This window comes from Microcebus murinus, chromosome 17, assembly GCF_040939455.1.
Source record: "Microcebus murinus isolate Inina chromosome 17, M.murinus_Inina_mat1.0, whole genome shotgun sequence".
In the NCBI taxonomy this organism is placed as follows: domain Eukaryota; kingdom Metazoa; phylum Chordata; class Mammalia; order Primates; family Cheirogaleidae; genus Microcebus; species Microcebus murinus.
Window position 1 is genome coordinate 7,525,118 of NC_134120.1, and position 18,106 is coordinate 7,543,223.

Consider the following 18,106-nt stretch of genomic DNA (forward strand, 5'->3'; position numbering starts at 1 on the left):
TGTTTTATACCAGGATTGCTCAGACAATAATGACCTGGGTACACTGTTTATTTTAAATTATTAACCTCGTTAAGGGATTCGTTATTAAAATAGCTTCCACAAAGTCACCAGATAGACATATCTAAAATTTAAATCTATGTTTACTTGCCTGCATTAAAAGCAACTCCCTGCTGCCTATAAGATAAAGTCCAAGTTTTATTTTGGCACGATCTACAAAGCACTCCTGGTTCTGAGTCCTATCTGCCTTTCTAACAAACTCTCTGCCCACTTTCTGCTTCTTACTCTAACCCCCAGCGGCAGAAAACCACTAATAAGGAACATCCATGCTCTGCCCGTGCTGTGGGTCCTGCCTACCGTCTCCTTCAGTGAACCTTTCCTACGTCCCTGAAACTGGATTTGGTGCCCTTTTGCTAGACAGCACTGCTCTCCAAATGTCTCACGCTCCCCTACGTTGCCTCGCACCCAGTGCAGTCTGGGAGTCGTATGACTAGTTCCTGACAAAGAGCTGAACAGAAGGGATGTGTGCTTCAGCCAAAGCACATATTTTTTGATGCAAGTGTTGTACTGATGGCCCAGGACAGCTGCCCAGAATCAAAGTGGACTAGCTGGAGTGGGGAATAAATTCCTGTGGCCTTAAACCACTGAGATTTTGTTATTTAAGGATAAGTCTGTTTGATCCTAAGATTGCTACTGTAATAAATAAATATATAGTCCTGAAATAATTGACACTGAAAATAGTAGCTGGGCAAGGGATAAAGGAAAGTGCTACGAAAGCTGGAAAAATGATATTATGCCGTGGCGAGACATTTGGTGAAACTCTTAGTAAAACTTGGGCTAACTTGGTAGGCCAAATGCAGGTTGAACGAGCTTCTAGATTGTAGGGACAAAAATAAAAAAATTAAAAAGAAGTGCCTTAATTCTCCCAGTTATAATGGGGAGGGAAAAGGGTTGCTTTTCCCTCCATTTTTCTTAGGGCGTTTACTTTCAACAATTTGTAAGTACTTTCTCCTCTCTTTGAAATGTATATAATGTATGTTTGAAAACCAAATAGAGCTTTTGTCAGCTTCAAGATCCTGAAATCTGTTCTCAAGGATCCAAGCACCCTCTCTTTGACAAGTAAACCCAAAGGGAGGAAGCATCCCTAGCTCTTAGTTTCTGAGGCAGGGTGGGTGCCTAAATTCAAGGGCTACCTCCCTCCAAGTTGCAAAATTATCTCTTGTCATAAAGATATGAGAAGTTTGTTTTTCCTCTGCATAAAGGCAATTAGCTAACACAGATGGTCACCCCAATTACCAGGATGAGCCATGTGTGACAAATGGTGCTGTCAAGTTCTCTTACTTGAGACCAGTTATTGTTTATCTTGGAAACATGTATGTAATGGGCTGTATCTGCTTGGCTACATCAAAGGGTGAGATTTTTCCTTCTGTCTTTGCAATCTCTTAGCAGATTGCCTGCAGTGCACATCACATTCTGGTTTAATAGCATTCAACAGTAAGAGTGTTTTCTTTCTTTCCTACTTTTATAGAGAGAATTTCTGGGTTGGGAGAAGACTTCGTTTTTAATTTTATTTCCCCAACATCTAGGGGAAGAGAGTATGTAACAAAACGTTAATGGTGTTTGGTGACTGGCAAGGTACTACAAGGCTCTCCAGAAAGAAACTGAGAATTTGTAAGCAAAAAAATTGAAAGGGATTTGAAAAATTGAAAACCTTGCAAAATTGGAAGAGATAACTAGGTCCTGACACCAAAGGGTAGGAGATAAAATTAAGAAAGTCTTTAAAAGTGACAAAAGCAAGTTAAAACAGCCTCAAGGAAAAAAGCAGATAATAAAGTGTGTTATCTCCACACCTATTGCCAAAGCCTCTCAACTGATTAAGGTGTGTCAAGGTAACAGGTAGTTTAAGGGTATGGTGCTCATTCTAATCTATTAATTAGATAAAGATGACCCAGGGCAAAGAATTGATTTAGTGAGTCCTGCTCCCTACTGGAACACCTTTCACATCAAAGAGAGTTGCTGAAATAAACAGCCAATCTGAGAAGTCCCCCAAAATCACTTTCCAAATAGTGGGTATTACCCTTGGTACATACATATGATCGACTGGAATTAAATATCCAAGCAGTCTAGTAAAATTGTGACAAACTTTTATAGGGAAAAAAATCAGTAAATCAAAAATGCTCATGACTTTTTAAAAACTCAATAACCTTCAGATCTCTAATATCACATCTCAGGGCAGAAACTTGCAGCATCTCAAAGAGAACATTTTCCCAAAGCCCAGCTCAGATATGGCCAAGAAGGACGATGATAAAGGACATTCTCCCAGGGGCAGCGGGCAGAGCCAAGCGAAACAGAGGATGAGCAAGTTCCTCCCAAAGGGCAGAGTGAGGGCCTGTCAGGCACACCTTCTTAGCTTTTCGGGTGAAGACCCTCAGGGTATCCAGGAAGCAGCAGCATTTGAGAATTACCAGCCTGGTGCCTGTTTGCTGCTTGTCTCCCCACCCTTTTCTTGACTGCGAGTGTTTGCAAGGCTGGGCTTCCTGCCCCTCTGAGCCCACTGTTCATCCTGCGGGGGTGGGTAGAGGCAGAAAAATGTTTTTTTTTTTTTTTTTTTATCATTCTTTTGGAATCAAGAGAAGTCATATCTAGACCTGATGTAGACACTAGTACAAATGACCTGCAGACTCTGGACTTTGAGCTAGAATCAGTGGCTGGATGGACTCGTTTTGGGGTTATGTCCCTCAGGGAAAGATTGAGCGTGTAGGAAGAAGAGAGAACAGGGGTCTTTGCTGACGGGGAGAGATGACAGCGGCAGAGACAGTGATGCTTATGGGTACTCCACATACTCCCCGGCATCTGCCCGCCCCCTCGCAGTTAGACGGCGCCATGTGAGACGACGCTCTGGATAGTGGGACATTAATGGGAGTCACATGCACTGCCTCTGAGCCAAACCACTCAAATGCTTTGTGTTCATCAGCTCGGGCTGTCATAAAACCACCACAGACTGGGTGGCTTAAACAATAGGAATTTATTTCTTCACAGTTCTGGAGGCTGCAAGTTTGAGATCAGGGAGCTGGTGAGGGCTCCCTGCCAGGTGCCGATGGCCACCTGCTCATTGAGTGCTCACACGGCCTTTCCTTGGCATGAGATGGGGGGGAGAAAGGCACTGTGGGGTGCAGAGACTTCTCTCTCATCCACTTCCTATGAAGCCACCAGTCCTACTGGGTTAGGACCTCACCGTTTTGACCTCATGTAACCTTAATTACCTCCACAAAGGCCCTACCTCCAACTATTAGTCACACTGGGGGTTAGGGTGACAACATATGGATTTTGGGGAGACACAATTCAGTCCATACTACATCCGTGGGAGAATCTGTCCACCCTCTTCTCCTGCCGAGGTAACCGAGATGGTCTAGTATCAGGACGTCTAAGTCATGACATTACAGCAGCCTCGCTTTCTGAAGCCAGCTGCCCTGGAGATTTGTCCCAGCGTGCATCAGACACAGTTTAAGTGAGAAACAAACCTTTGTTGTGTTTAACCACAGAGATTTGGGGTTGTCATTATTATTGCTTTTTAAATTACATCACATAACTTAACCTATTTTCCCAATGCATAACCTTCCTGCAATTTTTTGTTTGTTTGTTTGTTTCAGCATATTATGGGGGTACAAATGTTAATATTATGTATATTGCCCATGTGCCCCCTTCCCCCTCGAGTCAGAGCTTCAAGCGTGACCATCTGCAATTTCTTTTATTACAATTCCCACATTACATTGTAATCATTCACTGATCTGTCTGTCCAAGTACCCTACGAGTTCATGAAGGGCAGGGATTATGTGTTACTCGTTTTTATTTCTCTATTTCTTTTTGTGGTGTTTGACAAATGAATAAAAGCAGCCCAGAAAAATAAATAAATGGGTTTTTGATGTTACAAAAAGATTTAAATCATAATGTCTAATACAGTTTTAATTACATGGTATAGACTACGGTCCCCAAGCCCCAGGCCATGGACTGGTGTTGGTCTGTGGCCAGTTGGGTTGGTGGGGGACTTCACAGCAAGAAGTGGGCGAGCAAGTGAAGCCCGATCTGTTTGTACAGCCGTTCCCTATCGCTCACATCACCGCTTGAGCTCTGCCCACCCCCCCATGGAAACATTGTCTTCCGTGAAAATTGCCCCTGGTTCCAAAAAAGGTTGGGGACCGCTGGACATAGGAAAGGCCTCCATGAAAATCTGCATCAGGGATGTGCGTATGTGATGTTAAAAAATCATGAGTCTATGTAAACCCTTCCTTTAATTCTAAAGAAATAATGGTAAGACAAAGCCTTTTAGGAACTTAGTGCCTTTTCTTCTTTCCCTGTGTCCAATTTGGCAAATGTCTTGCTATGATAATACTAGGACTAATTCTTCCCCTAGGATAAAGCATTAATTAAATGGCTTACAAAACCATCCTTATCAAGAAATGGAGGCTCTGATCTTAGTTTTTGCTTGATTAACTTTAAAGTTCAATACATTTTTGTGGAACCCACACATATTTCAATGTGAATTGCTTTTCACTAATTGGTCCACCACTCTATAGGGATCACAGTGACAGTTCTGGTCTTCCTCTTAGGCTTTTTAATTCTCCTTCAGAAAGTTCCTAAGCTTTATGAATAGTCATTAAATCAAGGAATGATTTCTGGAATCAAGGGAATCAAATCAGTGGAGAGAGATGTGCAGTTCTGGTTTGATACCCACCCAAGATTGGTGGAGGGCTGCTGCTTCCACACCATGACTCTTGCCTCTCATGAGACCACGCCCAGCTGGCTTCACTAGAACAATGGAACCATTCATTGATTAATTTATTCACTCAACAGATACACATCCTTATGCATTTTAGTATTCCTGAAATTGGGGCGTATTTTGTTACTATTTATGATATCTACTGAACAGCATCATCCAATGGTGGCTACCAGGTAGCTGCTACTGCCTATGTGTACACACCACATTCTCCTCACTTCAGTTAAAGTCATGTGCAATGTGGGTGCATCTCCTCTTGAGTTTAATTACATTTTAGTTTAATGAATTGCAATTCTTCAATGTTTTAGTTAAGGAACATTTTAGGACCATTTGAGAAGGGAACATGAGTGCTGCTTGCTGCTAAAAACCTACCCTAGACTCCTGGTAGATGGGACCAGAGTATGCACCAAACAGCAGAACACTCGCAACATAGGTATCAGTAGTTCGGAAGAGCATCTTAGATTCACAGCAGTACACTCTTTTGTGAAGAAATGTGTACCACTACACTCTCGACAGCAAATAAAACAGTAATGTGCGGAAAAAAAAATAATCCAGGGCATTGATAACTTCCATTTGGACCCTATATGTGAGGATGTTTTAGAAATTCCTTGGCTAACTTAGACTTTATACTTTCTATAATATAATTTATATGCATTATGTATTCATCGTATTACACAGTATATATTTTTTCATGCTTTTGTATCATATTTAAGAACTCTCTGCTTTGTCTTCCCTTTTAGCTACATGGTCACGCATTAGAGAAGAGAGGCTTTCTCTTTGTATCCCTGACCAAGAAATGTTTAAGGATAAATCAAGACTACCTACCACATCCCAGAATCCTTGATTATATAACATATATTAACAGCATTTGCTTCCATTAACCATCCTCCCATAGGAACTCTACTGCAATATTTAAGTATTATTTTACATTTCCAGTTGTTAAAAATCTGTAACCAGATTTTCCCCAGGCTTCTAAAGACAGGCAATATTATCAAAGTTAGTGAGGCATGTATTTTAAACAGCAATTTTGTAATATTAAGTATTGTGCTGAATATGGGTGATTATTTTTTGAACAATAATTTTATAAAAAAGGAATTTAGGGCTCACTTGAATTTTGTCATGCAGGTGTTTGAACTCATCTTGATTTCTGCTTACAATATTTATGAGGTAATATGAAGTGAAAATGCCGTATCAGCAGTTTAGAAAGTAGTTTTGTCTTTCACAGGATAAAATTGTACATAATCATGAATTCTATGACTTTCTCTGCAGATCTAGTATCTTTTGTGATTTTTTTTTTTGAGGATAATAAGCTTGCATAGCAAATTGGTTGTTTTTTACTCTTAAAATTCAAAGTTATGATCGTTGTGATAAAAAAGCAATTGCTCTGAGCTAATGTGACACTATGAATTCATCTCCCAAGGCCATGCCCTGCTGAGGATGATTCCACTGACAGCTGCCTGGTCTTCTGTCCTTATTCTCCTCTATCCTTGCACTGGGTATGTGCTGCCTGAGACTTAACGGCATATCATTGCACCGTACTGAGGTTCGTTCCTCCAGAATAAACCAGGTGTCCTCAAACTACGGCCCAGGGGCCACATGCAGGCTGCCTAGCACATTTATCCGGCCCCCCGGGTGTTTTTGCCACCACTGCCTCTCCTGCTCAGCAGTCAACTCATCCCGGGCCCACAGTGTACATTCTCCAACGGTCTGAGGGACGGTAAACAGGCCCCCTGTTTAAAAAGTTTGAGGACCCCTGAAACCCATTCCTACTATTCATTGCTATGATTTAGTGAGACACTAGAATTTAACAGTGCATTTGAAAAAGTCTGTCAGTGAGAAAAGAGTATTTTGACATATCCAATTGTATTACTTTTCAGTGTATGTAAGAACATAAATAAATGGCTAAATTTTATACCAAAGGATATACTGTGTGCAATGAACTAATAACATAAAACCCAGAAAAATAGGTGTTTGGTTTGGTTTGACAGGATAACTGGCCAGGCCTCACCACCAGTCTGTCCTTGAAATTGTCTCCAGTCTTGTCACCAGTACCACTACCAGTTCAGACCCAGTGAACACGATGTCTCACTTTTATTTCTCTGGATCAAGCAAGGACAACACCTTCTGGCCTCTGCTCGCTTTAATAAGAGTGAGATCATATGGAATTTACAAGATAGATGCACAAATTATGGTTAATATTTCAATCATTACATAGCAAAGGACACATAAAGTTCAGAGAAGGAAAAAAAAAACCAAATGTACTGTGTACAAAAGGACAAATCTTTAATCTCGAAGACAAGGAAACAAAGAAAAGAGAAAAGAAAAGAAAAAAATAAGGAGATACCAAGTTTCTCTGTCAAAATAGATCTTAAAAATTTAGGTGGGCAGGTATAAATGGAGTGAAAATTCTGAATAATATATACAAGAAAGAAAACGACTGGCTATTTAAAATCTTGAGTAGAAGCCTATTGAAATGATAGAATAGACACGATAGATAAATTGTTCTACATTGAAAAAAAAAATAGGTGTATCCAGGAGAAAGATCTAGGAGAGGGGATCCTGGAGGTAGTGTTGTTCAATGATGACAAACAAAACAAAACAAACCCATGCAGTTCTTTTATATACATTAAATTAACGTTTAAGGTCATTAAAAATGTATCATAGATAGATTTCAGGTCAGAGAATGTCTAAAAGATATCAACCCATTTTCATAATCATGTAATTTTTAAAATAGTGCAACACCTAAAAATATTCCTTTTCTTATGAGAATTTTTATTTACCAATAGTTCCCAGAGAGTGATTGCTATTACACTCGCAATATCTAGGCAGGCAGAAATAGTTGAACAAGTTCACAAGCTACTAAGTAAACACAGGAGCCAAGGCTCTTCAGAGACGTCAAAGTGGTAGAGATTTTAATATGACCTTAGTGCAAAAGGGCTCCAGACTGTTAAAATTACCCCCGCTCAAGGGTGGTTTTTTTTTTTTTCTCCTTAAAGATTTTAAGAGACATATGACCTACCCTAGATGGATATTATTAGAATCTGACCTTGAATAAATATTTAACAGTTTTGTAAGAAGAAAGCTATAAACTTAAAATTGTTACATCAAGTGCAGTGAAACCTCACTATAATTACCTTATAAGACCACGAATTCGTCTTAAGAATGTGAATAATCCTGTCCTTTGTGTGAAGACTGAATGCACACGTCTTTCTTACATAGAATCCCTAAACCTGAGTCTTATCTTGGGTGTGTGACAACAATATCACAAAGGAGTCATAACCTAAAGACATTGATTCGGTTAGTTGTAGCTCATGTCTAAATCCATGTTTGTGCATAGTGATTGTGCAGTAAGCATTCATTTCAGGCAGTTATGCATTCCCATGAAATACTGTGATCAAGTAACAAACACAATTGCCTAAAAAACAAAATTTAAATCATTCTTTGTAAAATTTAAAAAAAAATATTGTTCATTTATAAAAAAAACCTCACAAAAATACTGCAAGGATATAGTGTATTTAATTGTACAGGAATCCTATGGCATGAGTATATGCCAAAAATACAGTATTCTTTTGATACTGCAATATATTGCATTATTAACATAATTATAAAACTAGTTTGATGCTAATGTAAGAGACTGAAATTATTTTGAACGGAGTAATCGACATGCCATAAAATTAACACAATTTTGTTTAGATTATCCACAAGAACCTGAAAAAAGTGTGTATTTGGTAACGTCTACCCTTTATAAAAACTATGGCAATGACGGACAGACCCTTTCCTTCAAAGGTCTACCTAATCACACCCCCTGCACTTGGTCACTTACCTTCCTGACTCAAATGTGAACCACGTCGAGTCCCGACCGTATCTCCTCAGTGAGCTGAGGGGCCACATCACCAGTTTGACCTTGGCATTGTGGATATCCCAGAGATAGATATTCTCATGAGTGATCTGCATTGTGCATTCACCATAAATATCCAGATTTGGCGTAGGCATAAGATACACATTGAATCGTTCTGCAAAGAGACAGAGAATGGAGAAAGTTAAGCAAAAAGAGTACTTGTCTATGGCAGTACTGTATCAATTTGTGTATCTAAAGAATTCAGAAAAACATTATCACGTCCCTTAGTGATACCGGTATCCATTGCACAATACTACCTGCTTCCATTTTGTGTATGAGAAAAGGAGTTCGTTAAAGTATTTTTGGGTAATAGTTCATTCACTCACTCATTCTGTAACTTTTCATTGCATGCATTCTCTACGGTGAGGAATAAGTAGTTCCATTGTATAATGAAAGAATAAGGGCAAATGCTAAGTGGCGTCTCTGCCCAAACTGTGCTTACTGTCTGCTTTTCACACAGTCTAAGTGGCTATCACAGATACAATTCCTGTGAGGGATGTCTTGTTTACACTAAGCAAAACCTTACTCAATTTTACCTTTATGACATGATGTATTTAATGTGCACTCAGACTGACTCGCTAACTACTTAAGCACTGTAAAGATAATTTAATGTGTATCTCAAAACAAATTGTAATCATGGTCAAATTCAGCATATGATAATTACAGATATTCATTACTGCCTCCTGAAAAACTTAAGACATTAGCAAGCAAAGTAGAAATACATAAACCCTTCTTGTTGTACTTTAGAACTCTCCAATCATAACTTTCGATGTTATTTCTTGCAAGTCTTGAAAGAAATTGTCCTAAGAAATGTTATTTTCTATTTTCAAATATTCAAAATCCATTTTCCCCTAATGGATTTCAGATTCAATTCAAAAATGAACTAATTTAATCCGGCAGGAAACTAGGTACGTTGAGATGAGGGCAGCACATCAAGTTACCTACCCAGACTTCACTGAATTCCATTATAATGAGGAAGCAAACTTTCTGCCTTTGCTATGAATAAATTATTTTATATTCCCTTAGTAGCATACGATATGTTGTTTTACTAAACTTTGGTAAGGTTCTTACTAGAAAGACCGTCTCAAACTGGAGTGGTTAAAATTGGCTCCACTAAATGATATTTAAAAATGCTTACCTTTGTTAAACAATTTCAAGAGGCAGCCATTTTAAATCACTCCCTAATCATGCTACTTTTAAAATTTAAGAACACACATTTGGTTTTTACTGTCTAGAGGTACTGGTTTTCAGACATTAGCGTGCATCAAAACTACCTGGACGACTTGTTTAAAAACAGATTGCTAAGCCTCCTCCACCCTGCAGGTTTGGGTTGGAACCAGGTAATTTATGTGTCTACTTACTCCCAGGGGGTGTTGACACGGCTGCTCTGGGAACCACACTTTGAGAACTGTTGATCTGTGACATTTTAAAATATTGCCAGGAAAGTAGCAATGTTAGAAAAGCATGAGGAATGCTTTTGAAAAGCGATGTTATGTTCCAGTAGAACAAACCAGCACATTTTTTTTTTTCAAAACATCTGGGGCCACAGTGCAGTGACAATAAGAAAGTTCCATTTTCTATTCTTTATTTAACAATTGTTACATATCAATTCACAATATGAAATTATAGTAAGAATACAAAACTAATAGACAGTTTATTAAATGTTATCTAGGCAAAAGACCAGAGATATTGGTCTAATATTAAATATTGCTGAATAAGTCCTCAAGAATCTGGTGGTAGGAAAACTGACCATATGCTTGGGATTTTTACTATTTTTCCCAATTTTGAATCTAGGTTCACTCCATTGTTTGATACAATCTGCTTTGTATTTTAATGGTTATATGAAATACTAAGGGAAGTAAATAGAGCCAGATAGTACACAGAAGATAATGAGACATTTCAAGATCATTCTTTTTTTTATATTATTATCTCTAAAATTTCTCTACTACAGGGATATTGCAGTGGTCACTCTTCAATTCCAGAAGCTTTAGAAGCTGAGCCTCACTGAGAAAGTAGGTGTCTGCACATTGAGATACATCTCGAGATCTGTATGATGCAATTAAACCACTAGTGAAACAAATCATGATTTATGCTTGTCAAAATTTGTGGGACTCTTCAGAAATTGTGACTTCATCTTCACCACAGAACTGAAATTCATCAGAATTTAGTTTACTATAATGTGGCAATAGTAATAAGTTTAGTTGCCAGGTGCCATCTGCTTACTATACCTGGCCACTATGAATTGGAACATTTATATTTCTTGAATCAATCAGCAGCACTTAGAAAAAAAAACCAAAAAACTTCTAGCATCTTTTTAAATCCCCCAGGAATTTCTTTTCTTTACAAAAACTGTTGCATGAATTTTATCTGCATTTCTAAGTAAATGATGTTCATTGCAGTAAATATGGAAAATCGTTTTAAAAAATTAAAATTCAACTATTGTTATACCTTACAGAGATAATCCCTGCTACAGTGTATCTTTTTTTTTTTTTTTTTTTTTTTTGAGACAGAGTCTCGCTTTGTTGCCCAGGCTAGAGTGAGTGCCGTGGCGTCAGCCTAGCTCACAGCAACCTCAAACTCCTGGGCTCGAGTGATCCTTCTGCCTCAGCCTCCCGGGTAGCTGGGACTACAGGCATGCGCCACCATGCCCGGCTAATTTTTTATATATATATCAGTTGGCCAATTAATTTCTTTCTATTTGTAGTAGAGACGGGGTCTCGCTCTTGCTCAGGCTGGTTTTGAACTCCTGACCTTGAGCAATCCGCCCGCCTCGGCCTCCCAAGAGCTAGGATTACAGGCGTGAGCCACAGCGCCCGGCCTACAGTGTATCTTAATACACATAATTGATATTATACTGAAAGTATTTAACCTTGTATATTGCACTTATAAGCATTATCAGATGCTGCCAAATATTTTACGAGATAAAATTTTTAATGAATGTATAATATTACACCATATAGCTATGCTATAATTATTTAATAATAATCTATTTGATGAATATTATAGTTAAGCCCATTTTCATCTAATATAAATTAACCAGCACTAAAATAACCAACTTTCAGCTCAATTTGCTAAATGATTTACTCCTTATATATTGGTTCATGGAGTTTACTATGCTTAATTCTATTCTTATATATAACTGTTAGATAGTTTTTAGTATCTTTGATTATTAACTTACATTGTGTACTAAAATCCAAATCACTGGAGCAAAAAAAATACTATAAATTCTTTTAAGAATCATACATTGCCAAATTTCTTTCCAGAAGTTCCTTCCCAGTAACCATTCCAAATATTTGTATATAGTCATTTATATAAATGTCTTTTGTCAGATTTATAAAAAATTAGTTCTACTGTGTCTCTTGTTGATTGAGAGAATTCATACCATGTTTATGCCAAATACTCAGATTTTCATTAATTTTGTTCACATGATTTATTTAAGTTCAGAAGGTGGAAAATAGTTTTATTTTCTTTAATTTTACAATAAGTCCTTCATTATTGAAAGATTGCACTATATCGTGACATATACTGAAATGCTCATATCTTATAGATAATGTTCTTTCAGTTTTGACAGATGCACATCAAGATGCACAACACTGCAGTCACCCCAGAAAGTTCTCTTATGACACTTTTTGTCACCCATGCCCTCGAAAGCAAACACGGATCTGATTTCTAATACCGTAGGTTATTTTTGCTTATTCTGGAAGGCTCTTGTGAAGTGGGAGGAGCCCACTTCAGCACATCACTACCTTATGACATCTGTAGCTTTCCTTTTTTACTTCTTATTTCCTTTTAAATTTTTGATGGTGCTTTCGCTTTTTTGATGAGCATTAGTTTGAATTTTGGTGAAGTTCAATTTATTTCTTTTTATAGTTTGCACTTTCAGTGTTTTACAGAAGAACTCTTTGTGTATCTTTAAGTTGCATCCATCTGAAATTGATGCTTGAGTGTGGTGTGAGTATGGGTCCAGGGTCATTGTTTACTACACAGACATCAGTCATTCTAGAACAATTCGTTTTCAGAAGTTTTACTTTTCTCATTGAAATGACTAATAAGCATGTAGAAAAAGAACTTTGTCCTTGTCAAAAATTATCCGCCCATATACGTGTGGACCTATTTCTTCTCTCTATTCTGTTCCATTGATCTCTTTGTCTTTCCTTTGTCTCGATGCTGTCACAGATGGTGAGTTCTGACATTGGGAAGGATACCCATTTTGGCTCCAGATGGAGATCTCTTGTGTCCCTAACAGATTGGACATATCCTCTTTGTCCTCTTCCAACTGCAATTGCAGGAATTTCCTACATGTGAGTTACTTCTTGGTTATGATGTTAACATTTGCTATTAATGATTAATAAGCAACATTTGTTTTCTAGAATTGCTGTTATGAATCATTTATAAATAAACATGACCATAACACCACACATTAATATTTTCTAAGGCCAGTGTAGGCTATCTTAAATACTACTGAAATACCTGGAGATCTTGGAAACCATAAGAATTTAAAGTTTGAAACGTCTACCCAATGTGCCCTTCTTATGGTAGTGTCATCTGAAGTCTAAGAATAATTTTTCCCGTGTGTGTATGAGCTTGTGTTCACTTAACTTTCCCTGATACCGTGTAGGATTCTAAGTTGATATGAAAACAGCTGACAGCTCTAGATAAAGATGATTATAGCAAAGAATTAATCAATAACCACTTTTATCTCAGCAACACACATTATCTTTCACCTTTAAAATTATTTGCATGAATACCTGTTCCTAGCTAGTCTCAGAGAAAATAAGACCAAGCTGTCTGAAGAGTTAGGAAAACATCAGAGGAGAAGTAGCAATTTTGAATGTCAAAAACTGTTGTGGTCAAGACTGAGCAGTGTGACTTTCTTTTAATAATACCGCAAGATCACCACAAACCACATTCATGTAATTTATGGCATTGGTTCTGCACACATATGCATCTTATCTCTTAGCAGAAAAAGTTCAAACTAAATCCAAGCATACGATTGACAAAATAATAAAATAGTGTCTCTCATGAATAAATTATAGTATTTAATGCTAAAATATCTTAAGAATAAAACTGAATCTATAATGACAAATCTTTCATAAAGGATTTAGTCCATCTGTACATATCGATGAGTTCGAACATGTATTAGGAAGTTGATGATTTTGTTTATTTTAAAAGGTGTTATGCTCGAAGAGTCTGGAATAGAGATTGAAAGTCAATGAAATGACAGCTTTTAAAAGTCAATGCCACTTGTAAAGACTTTAATTAGCTAGGTAAAACTATGAGTGCTTTTCCTACATATTTTAAGTAAAATAAATGGTTATACTGTCTAGGGAAGAGCTGTGGACTCCACAGCAATGATCATTCACGGAGGAGAGGGGGGTCCAAGCTGGCCAACGAATTTCAACCATGAAGTTTTGTTTTTTTGTTTGTACTTGTGTGTATCTGTGTGAGTGTGTGTGTTTAAAGAACCTTGTGCTTTTTATGCAGTTTTGACATTTGATTTTGTTTGGCCTATCCTAAAAATTCCATACTAAAAATTCTCCATTATATTACAGACAAATTATATCGACATTATTATCAAATTAGAAATACGATTATAATGACACGAGGAAGTACAATATCCATTTGGATGAAAAACATGTATAACTCCAAAACCTCCAAGTAAAAAGTGTATACAGTCCATACTAAAAAAGACATGATATTTCTACCCACAAGCTTAATTTATGTGCTTTTTTCATATCTCCTTTATGTAGTACTTGACAAATCCTTATTGATAAGACTTTTTCCCTTCTTTTCCTAAACTGTGGATGAACAACATATACTTTAAGTGGCATGATTATCCATGTTCTGTGTTTATCACAGCTCTCAGAAGACAGATCAGAGATGAAAATCTGAGAGTGTGAGGGAGAGGAACTGGGATATAAAAACAGGAGCTAGAAAAAGAGCTACAGAAATGCTTTGTGACTTTCTAAAAAGTCAAATGGAAGCAATGTTTGTTACCTACATATGTTCACAATCAATAAGCTAAAAAGAACTTGTTTTTTCAATTTAGCAACAAACCAAAACTAGTGCTTTAATGGGTTACGAAAAAGATAGCAATGGTTGTTAACAACATTGCTATTAGGAATACCAAGGTTATAATCATCATGTGCTATCACAGTGCACTTTTACCTATGCTATCTAATTTATCATCTAAGATAATAATTTCTTTCTAATCAATAGCATCAAGTTGCACCAATATCCCTCAGCCTTTCCAAACACAGATCATCAAAAATTAGCAACACTGAAAAGTTTCTATTTCACATTATTAGATCATCTGGTGGTGATGATAATTATTTTGCAAAATAGAGTGAAATGAGCTCACAATCAACTAATGCAGACACACTGAATAATAAATACATTATTATTTCATATTTAGAGGTGCTATCAAGAACATGCAGCATAAATTGTTAAGAGGCATGAAAAATGCCTGTTAAAATTTGAGAACAATGTAGTAGGTAAATAATATTATTTCTGTAAGCCTCAATTTTGTAAAACCCTGAGCTTTTATCCACTATAATTTCCTCCATGTAGTATTAGCCAAATGCCCTAAAAGCTATTGATAACCTGATAAGCCAAATCTGTTAATATGAACTCTAAATCTATAACGACTCTCAAAGAAGAAAATGGAATGATATCATACATTCAAAAGCCTTATATCCAACGAGTTCACTTACTAATTATTTATTTGGATAAATGGCAAACATCACAGGCAAGAAGCCAGGAGCCCTGGGTCGTACCTAGGCATTTTCTGTAGTTGCCACACCATCTTAAGAAAGTTCCTTAATAACCTGGATTGATCAGTTTATTTTCTTTTTGGGAAAAAATGACTGGTCTGAAATATTCCTGAGATCCTTTCCAGTTTCGAAGTCCTACAACTATCAGTGTGCATTAGAGGCACAGAAAGCAAGCTCACACTTACCATTCTGTTCCCGCTGCACTCCGGCTGCCAGAAGGTCCGGCTCCCCAAGGCTGATGTCGTTGAGCCGGGTCCCCAGACACTCCATGCAGAGGTGTTTGCACCACTCCTCGGCCTCCAGCTCTGAAAATAACCACAGTCGTCACAGTCAGCGATACTCCCTAGGAAGGGAGAAGAAGGAGTGCTCCCTGAACCATGTCCCCAGGTAATTGGTAAAAGTTAAAAATCTGCCTTAAAACAACAGCAACAACAAAACACTACATGTAGAAAGTGAAAAAAAGTCCCTAAAATTATTTCCCACTGTTTGCCACATGTTTTCAAGTGTAGTTAAGTGATCCTATGCTACTTTACCTTATTTACAAATCATAGTCTTAGATTTGCTTCTTATCTAATACATTTTAGATTGATTTTATTTTTGGAGAAAAATCACATAGAAAAATAAATGAGCCAGGTTTAGTTATTCCACAATGTGTATATACTTCAAAACATCATGTTGTACATAGTAAATACATACCATTTTATCCGTCAATGTAAACAAAAAATAGAATAAATAAATAAATGTAAAATAAAAAATATATGAATGAATAATTAAAAATGTCAGATTAGGTTAAGAAAATGAATGTTTTCCTGAATGTGACTGAGATTTGCATGGGTTACAAGAGTTGAAGTTCCAATCCCCAAGCCACTCTGAATTGTAATGGATGATATATAGATCAGCTCAAGAATGTGATAGTTTTTTTCATAAACACCAAAAAGTGGGCTATCCTTACCTTAAAAAATGTGGGGTGGGATCTTAAAAGTATTCTTCCTCTTTGGAAAATTCCAATTACCTAAGATATTAATTAGATTCTTACTCCTTTGATTATGATTACCTCCCAACTCTTTTATATTTACAAGTTTTTAAAGCTTTCACAGGTTTTTGTAAGCATAAATGAATTTGAGTCTAATATATGTCCTATGTGAATGAGGTGGCCAAAGGTTAGAGTTATATCTCTGTCCCCATATCATATCTGTGGTCAGGACCAAAACAGAATTAGAACCCAGGTCTTCTAGTTATTTTACCATGCAGAGATTTGAAAAACGTTTTATATTTTAAAAGGTTTTATTTTTTAGGCCAAGGTCCATTATCACTGTGCAGAAATTAGATAAGAACTTTCCATTGACACTTGCCCAGAGAAGTTTCTGACTTTTCCATGTAGCATAAATCTGCATTGGAACAGTTTAACATATTAACAGATTCCCTGCAAATCTCTTCTTGCTCTCCGTGGACGACGTTCCAACCTTTGACTTGGCATTTTAAACTCCTCATAAAAAGTTATCTGTGACAGGTTTTTTCAACTCCTGGGATTTGAATACCAACAGCTCTCCTTGCTGGTCAACACCATCAAGTCTGGCTAATATTTTCTTCCTGACTTAGTCATGCTGCTTTAGTAGCAAAAAATTGGTTTTGTCAACAAGATGTCAAGGCAAATTTGTCTTTTGTTTTTGTATTTGTCAAGACCGTAACAATACTGTTAGAAAATAAAGAAAAAAAGAACATGTAGCCCTCCCCCCACCCAGGGTACTATTCTAATAAAAATAATCAGATGTTCCAATCATGAAAAGCATTTTCTTTACAAAAGGTAGTTTACTTATTTCAGGGACCATCCCCTCAGTGGTGCGGGTCACACCTTCTACCCAAGTCTAGAATCAGGTAGAGTCTCCCACTCTCTTGCTTAGGTGGAGTCAGAGGCCTGGGATTGGCTGCCTGAGCATTTCCACAGCAACCAATAAAATAACCCTTTCAAACCACAAAGCTACTAATATAATAAATGTGCACTTGCTGAGGCTCATGGCTTTCTCAGAAACAAAAAATAATAAAATTAAAAAAAAAAACCAACTTTTTCTTTTAGGGAGAAAATGCCAGACTTCATAGAAAAATTTTACAGCAGCAACAATAGCATATATTAAACATAATTTTCATTATATTATAAATTTTAATTTGTAAAATTTATAAAAGTTTTAAAGGCTTTACTAACAACAAACCCACACCTTATAGGTTAAGCCAATTTACATGCGATGTATCAAGAAATCCTTAAAATTTCTACTAAGGGAGACAGTATGGTTGTATTTTTTGTCTTTAATTTTTAATGTTTTGAACTTTTCACAGGACTCCACAATTTAAAATAATAAGTAATATCACACATAATTAACATCTCATCTGCATAATGCCACCTAATAGTATTTCCAGTGTTCCATAGATAGAGATGAGAACATTTAATATGCTATTTGGGGGTAAAAATAATAATGTTAAATATGCCAAAGCGCCTTGGTGCCAGTGTTCTCGTTAAGTTCTCTTTAAGTCTGTGCACAACCAGACGTTGAATATATCGCTCAGTCCTTCTTTGTATGAACTCTTCTGTCCGAGGACTTAATGAGACAGAGAAAGCAATCATACGGCAAAAGGCTTCTATGAAACTGGAGCCGACTCTCTCAGGTAGAA

General features: G+C 37.0%; 1 protein-coding gene across 2 annotated transcripts in view; it reads right to left on the reverse strand.

The window, feature by feature from the left end:
• The window catches only part of DOK6 (docking protein 6), a 331,604-nt gene that overhangs the window by 134,552 nt on the left and 178,946 nt on the right, over window positions 1-18,106 (reverse strand). For both annotated transcript variants that reach the window (XM_012779988.3, XM_075993804.1), the window contains 2 exons: window positions 15,628-15,747; window positions 8,595-8,784 (listed from right to left, as the gene is read on the reverse strand). In XM_012779988.3, the coding sequence (XP_012635442.2) occupies window positions 8,595-8,784; window positions 15,628-15,747 (310 nt within the window). The remainder of the gene's footprint in view (window positions 1-8,594; window positions 8,785-15,627; window positions 15,748-18,106) is intronic.